Source organism: Mastomys coucha, unplaced genomic scaffold (assembly GCF_008632895.1).
Source record: "Mastomys coucha isolate ucsf_1 unplaced genomic scaffold, UCSF_Mcou_1 pScaffold8, whole genome shotgun sequence".
Taxonomy (NCBI): Eukaryota; Metazoa; Chordata; class Mammalia; order Rodentia; family Muridae; genus Mastomys; species Mastomys coucha.
In genome coordinates, this window is record NW_022196914.1 from 58,660,514 (window position 1) to 58,673,804 (window position 13,291).

The 13,291-nt window shown below is 46.7% G+C and overlaps 1 protein-coding gene and 1 long non-coding RNA gene across 4 annotated transcripts in view; one reads left to right on the forward strand and one right to left on the reverse strand.

The window, feature by feature from the left end:
• LOC116083102 overlaps positions 1 to 8,563 on the forward strand; it is a 15,931-nt gene extending 7,368 nt beyond the window's left edge. Inside the window, exons 2-4 of the long non-coding RNA XR_004115580.1 lie at positions 1,786 to 1,903; positions 5,727 to 5,845; positions 8,035 to 8,563. This is a non-coding gene — a long non-coding RNA (uncharacterized LOC116083102). The remainder of the gene's footprint in view (positions 1 to 1,785; positions 1,904 to 5,726; positions 5,846 to 8,034) is intronic.
• Positions 1 to 13,291, reverse strand: part of Arhgef28 (Rho guanine nucleotide exchange factor 28) — a 302,649-nt gene that overhangs the window by 124,800 nt on the left and 164,558 nt on the right. For all 3 annotated transcript variants that reach the window (XM_031359805.1, XM_031359806.1, XM_031359808.1), the window contains exons 8-9: positions 6,344 to 6,402; positions 5,770 to 5,830 (exon numbers count right to left, since the gene is read on the reverse strand). In XM_031359805.1, coding sequence (XP_031215665.1) covers positions 5,770 to 5,830; positions 6,344 to 6,402 — 120 coding nt within the window. The remainder of the gene's footprint in view (positions 1 to 5,769; positions 5,831 to 6,343; positions 6,403 to 13,291) is intronic.

The window sequence follows — 13,291 nt, forward strand, 5'->3', positions numbered from 1 at the left end:
GAGAGAGAGAGAGAGAGAGAGAGAGAGACCACAGAAATATCTATTTTATAGCCCACCCTATAGTGAGATCTATCAAAAATTTGGCTTAAAAGCTGACTTTCTAGAAGTCCAAGAGCCTGGAAAATCCTCCCTTTCCTCTCTTTTCCTTTTCCTTCATGTTTCATACAACATTCCCAAGGCCTTGACAGAGTTTGTGCATAGCAAAATGGCAGCAGAGGGGAAGGGTGGCAAAGGGGTGGGGGAGAGGTGGGAAAGGGGTGGGGGAAGAGTCAGCTTCCATTTATAACAGGGCCCTGGCTCCTAGACTGTTTTCATTGTCTCATTCACAGGTGATTAACATGGCATGTTTTATGAGCATTTATAGCTCTGTGGCCACTGCTATCAGCAGATATGAAAAGTCATTTAATTAGTCCTACTCATTAGAGAACTGAGGAAACAGCACTATTGAGCACACTCTCTGCCTCACCTCTAGGAGCCAAGACAAAGATCTTTACCCGGAAAAGATCTTACCACAGCAGTCCTAGCTATCGCGTGCTGCACCGTAGCTTCCTGCTTTAGGGGAGCTGTTCTGCTGGGTCCTCATTTCCCAGTTCCCTCTGCTGATATCCCCATTAAACTTTGCATGAGGACTTGGAAGGTCTGTGTCTTGCTGACTGAGAAATCCCAGCCTCAGATCTCTCCCCGACCCCCATTTGCATCTATTTCTGCATCTTCTGCTTTCCCTTTTGTTATTTTGTTTGGTTTCAAAGTCAGATTTCTATCCACAGCCAGCTTCAGTTCATCTGTCCCCCTAGTGTCCACCCTCCCTGTCCTAACACCCACCAAAAGTTTTCCTTTTCTCATATGAGATGTGATAAACAATTGGAATCAAATGACTCAAAATTATAGCCAGATGTCATAGTGCAGACTTTAATTTCAGTGCATGGGAAGTGGAGGCAGAAACGTCTGGAGTTCAGGTTATCCTCACCTACTTGGTGAGTTTAGGCCAGCCTGGACTACATGAGCCCCTATCTGCAACAACAACAACAACAATAACAAATGACCCAAAGGTAACAGTGATCAATATGTATTGTATAAAGATATAGAATGTTCAAATAATAAAAATACTGTTTAAAAAATTAAAAATAGGTGTTAAGGAGATAGCTTAGTGGGCCTGGCAGTGGTGGTGCATGCCTTTAATCCCAGCACTTGGGAGGCAGAGGCAGAGGATTTCTGAGTTTGAGGTCAGCCTGGTCTACAGAGTGAGTTCCAGGACAGCCAGGGCTACACAGAGAAACCCTGTCTCGGAAAAAAAAAAAAAAAAAAAAAAAAGATAGCTGAGTAGTTAAAGGTACTGACTCTTCTTCCAGATGATGTGGGTTCAATTCTTAGCACCCACATGTCAGCTACCAACCATCTGTTACTCCAGTCCCAGGGGATCTGATGCTCTCTGAGGGTACCAGGCACACATGTGAGTACTGCATGCATTTGATGAATGGTTCACAGACATACATGTAGGCAGAATACACATATCCATAAAAATAGGTAAGGAAAACATTACTAAAAATGAAATCCATGACCCATGCCTTTAAAATAATTGCAATTTGAACCCCTGCATGAACTGGCCACGTCTGTCAGAACATCTACAGTGTGTACCCATGTTCTTTTTCTTCTTGCAAAGGCATTCATAATCTTTGGGGAAAATATGTACAGCAACCTTTTCAGTGACTTTCTTAGACAGCAGTTACTTAACGCAAAGTAAATAATGAAGGGTAAAATGACATTGTTTTGTCCATATGTTCATAGGTGAACTATGCAGCGAATGCATGCAGAACCCAGAGGCCAGAAGAGGGAATTGGAACCCCTGGAACTATGTTGCTTCAGGTGCTGGGAATCAAACTCTGGTCCTAGGCAAGAGCCGCAGGTACCCTTAACCACTGAGCCTTCTCCCTAGTTCCTCCCCAAAGTCTTACTTATCAAGATTCTACTTGAAATCTCTGCACGGTGCCAAGCCCACTGTCTGCCAGCCAAATCTGCAGCAGCAGATAAGGTACGGCTTCTTGCCAGAGCCTCTCAGTCTTGAAACTTCTCAAGAAGAACGCCGACCAGTTCCATTCGCCACCCCACCCTCACTCACCCCAGGATGCTCTCTAGCTCCCAGCACCCCTCCCCCACAGGAAGAGTTAAGACACGCCCCCATGCTCTTGTCTCACTATCTTGTTTCACCAGTCCCTCATATTTCTTTCCATGCCGATAGCTACATGACACACAACTCTAGCCGAACGCCGCCATACAACCTTTAATCTAACCAAGAGCATGAGCAATGGCGATTAGTTACTACAGGAAGTTTACTTTCAGTGTGAGAGTCAGGACATCAGATCTGTGGCTCCTACAGCCTTGCTCGCACTCTAGGACATTCCTGGTGGACAGAGCAGGGCCATCACTTTCCAGAAGCTTTTGTGATTCAACTAAGACACTGGAACTGTAGCCTCACAGTCCTCAGACAGGAACTTAACTTCCAGCTGGAATTCCTCATTTCCAACCAAAGTCATATAGTTTTCCTCTTTTTCAGAGTGAATTTTTTTCAACAGGAGTTTGCCAAACAGCAAGTGATCAAGCTGTCTGCTGTTTGGCAAATTCCTTGAGTGGTCATGGGGAAGCTGCATGGCTAGGATTCCATGCAGCTTCCCCTCCCCCACCCTAGGTCCCACAGGCCACACACTTCTCCAGCAGGTGCTCCCTCCATCCTCCCTGTGATGGAGCTGCTTGACCCCAGCTCTGCTGAAAAGTTTGATGCCATTTATTTATCTCATTTAGTCTTGTAGACTGGGTCCAGTGTATCCTTTTCCCATTTCATCTTCAGCACTGACCACACCGTAGCACCTATCTGCTCTTCTTCCGTTGCCCTCAAGGGCTTTGCCCTGCCTCCATCCTCCAGCTACTGGGAAGGAATCCCACTATCTTCTTGTATGGGCTACAGAATCAGATCCCAGCCCTTCGACAGAAGATTCTCCCTTTGAGTAAAAGCCTAGTCCTGAAGTTTCTCCAGACAGGATAATTCTGAATGCAGCCCAACATGAAATCATAAAGCATGCTTAAAACATAGAAAAGTTTTTTTCATGATATCTTTTTATAACTCGGCTGTGATAGGTGATAAGAGTGGACATGTTTGCTAACGTGTCCACAGAGAACACGGTCATTCATTATCCCTGGTCTCAACATCAATGTCATCTCCACAGCATCTATGGCAGACATACACTCTGACAGGTCTGGTACACGGGCCTGGTTAAACTCACCAGCTCTTTCATGCCCATTAACCCCTACAACTACAGTCATTTCTAGTGTATACACTAATAGCTGAGATGATTCTGATGCTCTGAGAGGAGTCGTGAGGAACAACACAAAGGAACTTACCCTTACCTGACCATCTAATAGAATCAAATTAAGAGAACTAAGCTTACACTCTCTCAGGCACACAGGTCACACATCCGGTGCTTGACAGACATGAGGGGCGGTCACCTCTCTCTGTTCTGGATAGAGCACTTCCAGACACAACCATCACACGGAAAGTCCCACCAGAACAACACCGATCTAGTTTGCAAGACGACACTACATTTGTACCACACGATTTAAAATAATACAATACAGCAAAGTCCTAACACTTCTACCCTGGATATTTTATTAGCAGTTCCTAAGAGTCTGGACCAGGACACACAAAAGAGTTCTGAATTGGCCTCTAGGGGGAGCAGCTTCCCACTCCTGCCTCTGGCTTACATCTGCCTGTTACTCACTGCTGGCTGCTCTTTCTTCTGTCTCAGTGGTTCCTTTACAGTCTACTCTCATGTTATTTCATAAAGTCAGGGAACTTCCCTTTTCCCTCTTAATTCAAAAGTTTAAATAAACAATAGAGCAAATGCTAGAGTCAGAAAGGCATGTCCATAGTGCGCTCTCCCTCTCTCTCTCTCTGCCTTCCTAATGTTACTCTTTAGACGCAATGACGTTACTGACCAAGCTTAGTCAGGGTTGCTGCAGTTTACAAAGGAAAAATCTTCTCACCTAACAAGTACACCGGTAGGAGACTGGGGAGAGGCTTTAGAGTCCCAAATTAAAAATAATCCCACTATTTAATACTTTTAACAGCCAAGCCCTCCTCCCTCAGCAGCGTGTCTGAGTAAATGCTCTTCAAAGCTGACATGCCCAAGAGTGTGACGCAATCCTCGGATGAGACATCCTGTATGCGTGAATAAGAGCCACACTCCTGGCTCTGAGTCCCCCAAGACTCATCCAGTCCTTGATGTTTGCTTTTTTTTCCCTCCTTCCTCTTCCCCTGTTGTGGGCTCTGGGGGTAAATTATTATTCTCACCTTATATAGCAACAGTAACAGATGTGTGCGCACTGCTCAGAACACAACTACGTTTGTGTTCCAAGTTCAGCGGCACCCCAGGCCAGGACATCCAGCAAACCACCACTGGCAAAGGGCCAAGCTCAGAGCTGCACACTCAACCGACACTGCGGGTGCTTCCTCCTGGCCTGCTCTAGGCTACAGGATTTCCCGACAGTTGTAACAGCTCTGACACGTGTCTACTGTGGATGCCAAACAATGCCAGAGCCTCCAGGAACCCCCTCACAAGTTGCTTGTGATGCCTCCACATGTCTGCCACCTCTGCTGCATAATACACTCTCAACTCTCCTTGGCCTGAGGACTTGCATTGGCCCCAAGGGACCACCTCCAAGACAGCTCTGCTCTCATGTGCCCTTCAAGTGTTGAGGTGGTTTGAATATGCGTGGCCCATAGGGAGTGGCACTGTGGGAAGTGGGTGTGGCCTTGTTGGAGAAAGTGTCACTGTAGGAGTGAGCTTTGAGGTCCTCCTCCTAGTTGCTTACAAGATAGTCTTCTTTCTGCCTTTGGAACGAGATGTAGAACTCTCAGCTCCTCCAGCACCATTTCTGCCTGGATGCTGCCAAGCTTCCCACAAGGATGATAATGGAATGAACCTCTGAACCTGTAAGCCAGCCCTGATTAAATGTTGTCCTTCATTAGAGTTGCCATGGTAATGGTGTCTGTTCACAACAATGCACACCCTAACTAAGACAGGTGTGCAAACTGCCTCAGCTGCACTGCACCTGAAGAAGGCTCACACGCATCCCAGTCGCTAGGCATCTGCTGGGCCCAGGTCCTCTTACTTCATTCTACTCCACTAGCCTCTAAATAATTCCAGGGATATGTATAGGAAAGCAGGGGAAGAGCCAGGGAGAAGGGAATAGAACATCTGAGAATAAATGAGAATTTCCAGGTCCATGGAAAGAATCACCTCTACCCTCTCTCCCTCTTAAGGGACCTACACACCATAGCAGCACCTGATCTTCTCCTGAGGCCCCAGGAGTGGGGAATAGACCACATTGGTTCATCTCTGTAGGACACATTGGGCAGCACTGTGTAACAGGGAGAATGGTACCCAAAGTCCACTCCCCATGCTCAGGCACTTCCAGAAATGAAGCCTCCTGTACCCATCACATTGAGATCATGCAGTAACCATGGCAACTGCCATGCCTGAGTGTGGCATTCCTCAGGGAATGGTTTGGGTTCTTTCTGTGCATTTTAGATTGTAAAGGAAAGTTGTACTGTTACGACTGATACATTAAAGAAAATAGACCTAGGAAGGCTGAGAGAAGCAAGCAAGGCTCTCAGGAAAGAGTATTTCATACTAACATGCTTTCTTTTTGTTTACCATGTGCCCGATCCACAGCACCCGCCCCTGGCTGTAGGCAATGTGGCATTTTGGAACATACCCGGAGCTAGGCGGTCCTGGTCTTCATGTTCATTCAGCCCATCCACCTGGCTTTTGACGCACTGAAACAGACAGAGGTGAGGAATTTCATTAAATCCCATCTTTGCTTCATTAATGTTTGTTTCTTGTGAGCTAGAATGACGCTCTTGGAAAACATCAATAAAAGCACATCGCTCACACCGCAACGGTAAACAGGAAACTCATCTGTGTTTATAATTAGCACTGAGAGCTAAAAATAAGGAAAGGTGGTGTGTCCAGCTCACACACACCTGAAAGCTGCCCAAGGGGAAAGCAGCGTCAGCAAACATCTGGGCATGAGATGCTTCCAGCCTAGTATGTTCTGGAGGATGCTGCCGATCATCTTGTGCTTACGACAGTGACAACTCAGGAAGACCAAGCTAGGCTTGGTCATAACATGTAGCCCATTGACATCCTAATAAAAGAAATTGGATTTGGGGACACACCCCCTGCCTACTTGGGGATTTTTATGAACACGAGCTCAATTGTCACACCTACTTTAATTTTGGAGAGATACACAGAGATGACAGGGAGGTCAGACAATCACATTTCCTTACCTTTCCATCCTCTTCCTCCTCCTCCGATGGTGATCTGCCAGACTCCAAATTCCTAACCTCTGCAAAAGAAATAATTCTTTAGTTAGAAAGAAAGAAAGAAAAGAAGGAAGAAAGAAAGAGACAAAGGAAGAAAGAAAGAAAGGGAGAAAGAAAGAAAGAAAGAAAGAAAGAAAGAAAGAAAGGGAGAAAGAAAGAAAGAAAGAAAGAAAGAAAGAAAGAAAGAAAGAAAGAAAGAAAGAGAGAAAGAAAAGACCAAGAAAATACATGACAGGTATATACAAGTTGTCCAGGACCCTTTGCACAGGATTAGCTAGGTTCAGATCAGGCTTTTTAACTTCCAGAGAAATATGTGGTCACCTGACCGCACACACAGTGGGGTTATTTGTGCATGCTACTTTGTAAACAACGATGGGAGCTCTCACCGGAAATCCTGGAGTGGCAGGGGGTCAAGGAGGGTGTACCTTAAATAAATCAGTGTCCTTGACTGCAAAGGAAGGATGCTCACCCCACCCCCACCCCAAGCCTCTTAACAGATGCTAGGGATGTGACTGGTACCCACCTGAGGGAATCCTACTTTCCTCTTCCCCTGGATTCCACAGATGTCAGTGGAAGAAAAAAATGACTAATTCATTCTAAAAGACACCCAGTTGTCCCTTCTGCCTCGCTGAAAGTGGAGCACACCACACACACGCACACGCACACGCAGCTCTCAGCTCCGACCTCAGCTGGCTAGGCTGGTTAAGCAGTGACTGGCCCCAGATGCCCCAGATGCCCCAGGTGCCCCCCTCCCAGCAAAGCTTTTCCTGGAAACAATGTTCAGGATGTTCCGTGATGAAGAGGAAACCCAGGTGAGGGGGCGTTTTCTCTTTCCCCTGTCTGACTGGTTCTGTTCCCAAATGCTCAGTTTCCCAGAAACAAGTTCAAAGACAGTCAAGATAACCATGGTGCAGGCTTAGCCTTGGAAAGAATAAGTGCTGGTGGGGTGATTAGCCGAAAACCTTTCACCTGAATTTATAGAAGTACACAACCCTGTTGGGCCTCGGGATCCTTTCTGGAACCTCAGCTTCCTCAGCCTTTTTGATCTGGTCCTAGAGAAAGGCCAGGAATTTTCCCAGAAAGTTCATAAACTGGACATTCTCTACCCCATTTGCCTCTCCTGTTAATTTCAGTACTGCCAGAGAGCAGTAAACATTTCACAGAACAACGTACAAGCCCTTACGTATGCAGTTCTCCATGGCAAACCAGACAATAAGGGCGACAGAACGCAAGGAACTGGAGAGGCAAGAATGGGGCCACCCAGAGGTTAAGAGCACTTGCCGGTCTTCCAGAGGACCTGAGTTCAGTTCCCAGTAACTTTATACATCCTTTTCTGGCCCCCACTGGCACCTACACATACACGGATGTATGCTATGCTCACCCCCCAACACACACACACACACAAACATAGACATAAGTAAAAGCAAATGACTTTTTTAAAAGAATAACTGAATTTATTTTATGCTCAGTGACAGTGGACAACTGGTATTGATGCATAATGCTCATGAATGCATAAGCAACATCAGGTTCCATGATAAAAACATAAAAACCTCAATTTTGTACAGTCGTGTCAACTCCTCTCAACGGAGCCTGATAGCTTATACATGGAGCACCGATGCCAGCTTTTAAATGTGTTTCCCAAATCTCGTCTCCAGGTGGCAGAAGAGTAACATTTGCATGAAGACTAACCATACAAGAGAAAGTAGGCCGGTTTTGACTGGAGAGTGTGTCGTTTCAGTGCCAAACATCCAAAGCAAAAAAGTTAAAGCAAGGTTTTCCAGTCCACTTCACCGATGATGCATAGAGCTGTAAATCGCCTGCTGTGGTGTTTGCCACGTGGGTGGTGCTGAGGATTCCCTTTGGAAACTCAAACCTACATTAATAAGACTTCAAGCAGAGACAACAGCTACAGCATGCCACAGAAAGAGGAGAGTAATGGAGCCAAAGGTCCCAGAAGCACATCTGCACAAGACAGGAAGAGGACCGTGCAACTCCATCCTGCTGGATGCACCATGCCCTTAAATCCACTCCAGGCCACTGTATCTCTAAAGCGCCCCATACATGCAGGGATTTATTCTGAAGAGCACCCTGGAAAACAGGATGTGGCCTGTAATCATCTGCAATATCAACGGGCTCATTCAGCTTTCTCCCTCAGCCCTACCCCCTAAAAAGACTGACCCATGATCTCAGTACATTTTCACCCCTACCTTCTGCCTTAGTCTCCCGTGATCTTCTCTCTCTCTCTCTCTCTCTCTCTCTCTCTCTCTCTCTCTCTCTCTCTCTCTCTCTCTGTCTGTCTCTCTCCCTTTTAAAACAACTACTGTAGAAAAATGGACACTGGAGGCAATCACATTAAGTGAAAGAAGCCAGTCTCAGAAAGATAAAGATTTGCATATTTTCTTTCATTTGTGGTTCCTAGATTTTATATAAATGTATATGCATGCATGTATGTATGTATGCATGTACGTATGTAACAATAAAGCTAGGAGCAAGGCAGACTGATAGGATAGGAGGAAGGGTGAGAAGAGAGAGGGTAGGAGGCATGGGATGCACTGGACATATAATATCTACTTGGTAAAAAGTTTCAGAGACAACTAAAGTGTCAAAAGTTTTTTAGAATCTACTACACTCCACAAAAGAAGGAAAAGTTCCCAGTTTACAATTACTTTTGGCTTTAAAAAGAACTTTTAAATTCATAGAAATCCTTGCCCTAAAATTACTTCTTTAACTCCTTTAAGTGTTGTGCAGGCTTAGACCCACAGCACATCTTTCATTAATTGAGAGCCGCTCACCAGAAGCTCACCAGAAGGAGATCTCGGAGCTTTTTAGAGAATCTGGTGGTTAATTAAATTGCTCCAGGAGAGTTTCTGCTGAATTAGTGGGCTCCTTTTACACTAGCCTGGGGTACCATCAATTGTTGCACAGTGCAATCAAACTACTCGTTGCCATAGCAACCTTTGGTTGTTAATAGTATCGGTAACTTGACCCGTTCTGCTTTAAGGGCCTATTAATGCTGTCTTCAAGGCCCACCCAGAAGGAAGGATCACTACTCTAAATCAGACTTACCAAACTTGATAAACGTGTTTTGTTTTTTAAATATTGCCAAACTATAAAAAAAGAAGAGATAATCTCCAGTACTTATGCTCACTAATGACACAGCACCAGCAGACAGGGATTTTAACCGGAGGGTTAAATAGCTGTAAGATTAATATCAGTGTCTCATTAAGAAGTTTTGCCTGGAGAAAAGCTTACCTCCTTGTACAAGATTTCCTACATCTTCTTGCAAGATGGATCCAGAGTCTAGGCTTAAGAAAAAATGTGAGCCAGAACTCTCTCAACTGTCCTGTGGTTTAAGCACAAGGATCCCCCCTCCAGAAGGGAAGGAGGAGAAGGAAAATTCTCAGCAGAGCCAGGCAGTCCACCAGCCTTCTATCCTCCCATTCTCCTGTCTGCTGGCCACACCTGAGAAGTGTCGTCATGCACATAGCTGGCACTATCTGTGTGTTCTGCCTCCCTAAGAAATGCCAAAACAGCACCCCAATGATGCTTATCCTCACCATACAACCCCTCTAGCAACGCACTAATTCACACATGATTCAGTGTCCTCTTCAGTGTGCTTCACATGCCTGTAACCCTAGCAATGGGGAGGCTGAGGCACGGGCCACGTAGTACATCCCAGGACAGTCTGACAAAAAGTCCTTGAATGAGTCCTTTTCTCCTTGTGGGCCGTGAATGTATTCTGGAATCAGACTTTGGCCTGGGACCAAATTGCTTTGGTGAACCAGTGATTGTATCCCCTGCCTGTTGCATCCCAGGTGGGGACCAACAAATGTTTTCTCTTCCACCCACCTACATCTGGTGCCCATAACACATCCATCTGGTGAGATGCAGTGGTAGGCCACCTCTGCATGCAGAGAGAGAAGCAAAGTGGCTTGCTTTATTGAACTGCTAACTCAAACACCTGCAGTTCTGGCAGTACTTTATTATTTAAGTTCTGGACGCCAGGGTGACTGGAAAGGCAGGCTCTGTCCCTTCTTCTCCCTCTTGTAGCTTAGCCTAACTCTTTTCTCTTGCTCTGCACTAACATTTCATTACTGACTCATTTGCTTCCTCGTATTGCTTAGTGTTTTGCCCCAATGTGAACATGCAGCTCTCAGGGCCAGGCAGCTAACTTGGAGAAGGAGACCCTCTTAGTTCACAATCTATTAGAACACTTGAACTTCTGAGTTCCTCCCTTGTTCCCCAAGTGGGGATGCTAAGGAGAACACTCATGCTGCTGGCCAGCACCATAGGAGGTGGAGGAAACAATGGGACTGTTATCCAGAAAACTCCCAGTGAATCTGTCCTTCGGAGAGCCCACCGTGTTATAGGCAATTCCATTGACTCAAGTCATCCTACAGAGCTACAGCAGCAGAGAGAGCACTGAGGAATCTTGCCCTCAGGCATCTCCCCACATGCTGGCTTAGGGTCGTTTTATTTTCACATTTCAAATCATTCAGAACGAAAAAGGCACCTTTGTGAAATACTTTTCTCTGAATTACTCAGCACTTTTCTTTTTCTGAGCCACAACAGTAATTGTTTAAGAAAACTTGAAAAAATATCAATATAACCACCACCAAAGGAAAATACACCAATTATTAATGAAGGCTAAGCTGATCTAGCCTTGCTGGAGTGTAATGCACAGACCACACCACTCGTCCACTTCAGGTACACGGTTCATCAGCTTTCGTATAGTCCAAGGTGTCCATCACCCAGCATCGATTTTAGAATATTCTCCTCATGGCAGCCTGAAGCCACACAGCCATGAGCGATCACTCCCCATGGTTCCATAACCTCTCTCTCATAGCTCAGCCTGATCACCACTATCTTATTTTCTCTCGGTGGTCTTGTCTACTTGGGATATTTTATACAGCTGGAATCATGTGATCCTTTGTAATTGGCCTTATTAACACTGTGTCTTCAAGTACCATAGCAGCACTTCTTTAATTTCTTTTTACCTTTTTATTGATTCTTTGTGAGTTTCACATCACACACCCTTGGCTCTTTTAGCCTCCCCCATAAAATAAAGCACACACAAACACACACGCACAAAGCATAGAAGACATCTCATCACGGAAGCTGTAGTGCATCACAGTGTGTCCCACAGTCTATCCCTCTGTCCAGACATCTTCACTTGCAAATGTTCAGTGCAGTGAGTCACTGGTCTGGTTCAAGATTTATGGCTTCTGTGACATTATCAATAGTGGATCCTCATCAGGACTCCTCCCAGTAATCCCATGTTATTGCCCCATGTCATGTAGATCCTGCAGCTTTGGAAAACCATGACTAGCCCTTTCACATGCCCTAACCCATTCACCGATGATATGGATTTGGAGGTGGGCCAGCTCAGAGCCCTGAATCTGGGCCTGGGTGGTTGCTGGTCAGCTCACTGGCTCTCCCTTATCCACGCCACCAGGGTGAGCTCTCCAGCCTTGCTCTGGCTAGGCCACCCAATGCCTCCATCGGCAGGAGGCATGGTTAACTCTCCTGCTCTCATGCCTTCAGGGCTGGCTCAACCATACTCACACATCCAGAGCCATCTCCACTGTGTTGCCCAATCAAGGTTCAGGGCCCTACTCTCCCAAGCCCTGCACACTGTGAGAGGCTGAACCAACTCTCTCCCACTCTCAGCTCTCACAAGCTCAGGGCTAGCTCACTCCTGCCTTTGCCCACAGAGCCAGCTCTATGGCATTGCCCAGGTGAGGTACAGGGTCCTCTCTCCCAAGTGTTACCCAGTTCTACCCAATGAGGGGGCAGAACTAGGTCTCCCACTCTTATGATCCCAGGGCCAGCTCTCCTGACTGCCTCAGTGGCAAAGAGCAAGGGGGCAGAGGGCATCACCCCATACCCATGTCACTTCAGAGCACATAAATAGCAGAGCCAGTTCACTTGCACCTCTGTCACCAGGGCCAGGTCAGAACCCAAGTGCTGCAGTGTGGCAAGGGACAGGGATAGCTCTCCCAAGCTCGTGAGCCTGTGGCAGCTTTCCTGGCTGCAGAAGGTGGTGAAAGGCAGGAAGTAGGGTCATCACCTCTATATCCGTGCCACCCCATCGCAGGTGGAGCCAGCTCTCCCACACTCACACCCTTGGGGTAGGCTCACCCAAGCCACCAGGGCCACCGTGCTGCCTATGCAAGGAGCAAGACCCACTTTCCCAAGTGCTGCCACTGGTGAGAGATGGGTCTAGTCCTCCAGAGCACTGCATCCAGGGAGGGGAGGGGCCAGTTATATATAACCCCTGGACATCCATGCGGTCCCTGATAGCTGCCCCAACTAGGGACATCTCCATGTTCTCAGGTGGTAACATGAGCCATGGACATTGATACAGACCCCTGTTGCTGCGTAGCTATAGGTTCAGACATAGCCCTTAGTGGCAGCCTAGGCTGGTACCTCACCATGACCTCAAGTAGCCACTCAACAGGCGGCTCCTCTTCACTCCTGAGTCTCCAGTTCCATCTCTCTCCATAATGCTCAGGCTGCTTCTCTTCTCTTTCTCTCCCACCTGACCACCACATACTCCCACATTGTGATGGTTCTCACTGCAGGCTGACCACACAGCTGGCGGGCATGATCCATCATGCTGTGTGGCATGGCAGTAAGGGGTGTCTATGACTCTCCTGTGCCAAGCTCTGGAGGGCAGCTTTGTGGGAGGCACGGCAGTCCACAGGTCTCTGTCTGTCTTCCTCCTCTGGCACTGTGCTGCCTCAATTTGATTTGATTTTTATGAGTTCTAGGTATAAGACAGCTTTGTTCACTGAGCCAGGCATCAAGCTAGGATATACAAAGGATGGCCATCTGCTCTGCCCCTGACTGATATAAAAACACCAGCCACAGGTCTCTCTTTGTCCATAGCCAGGGCTTACTTCCTTTTTT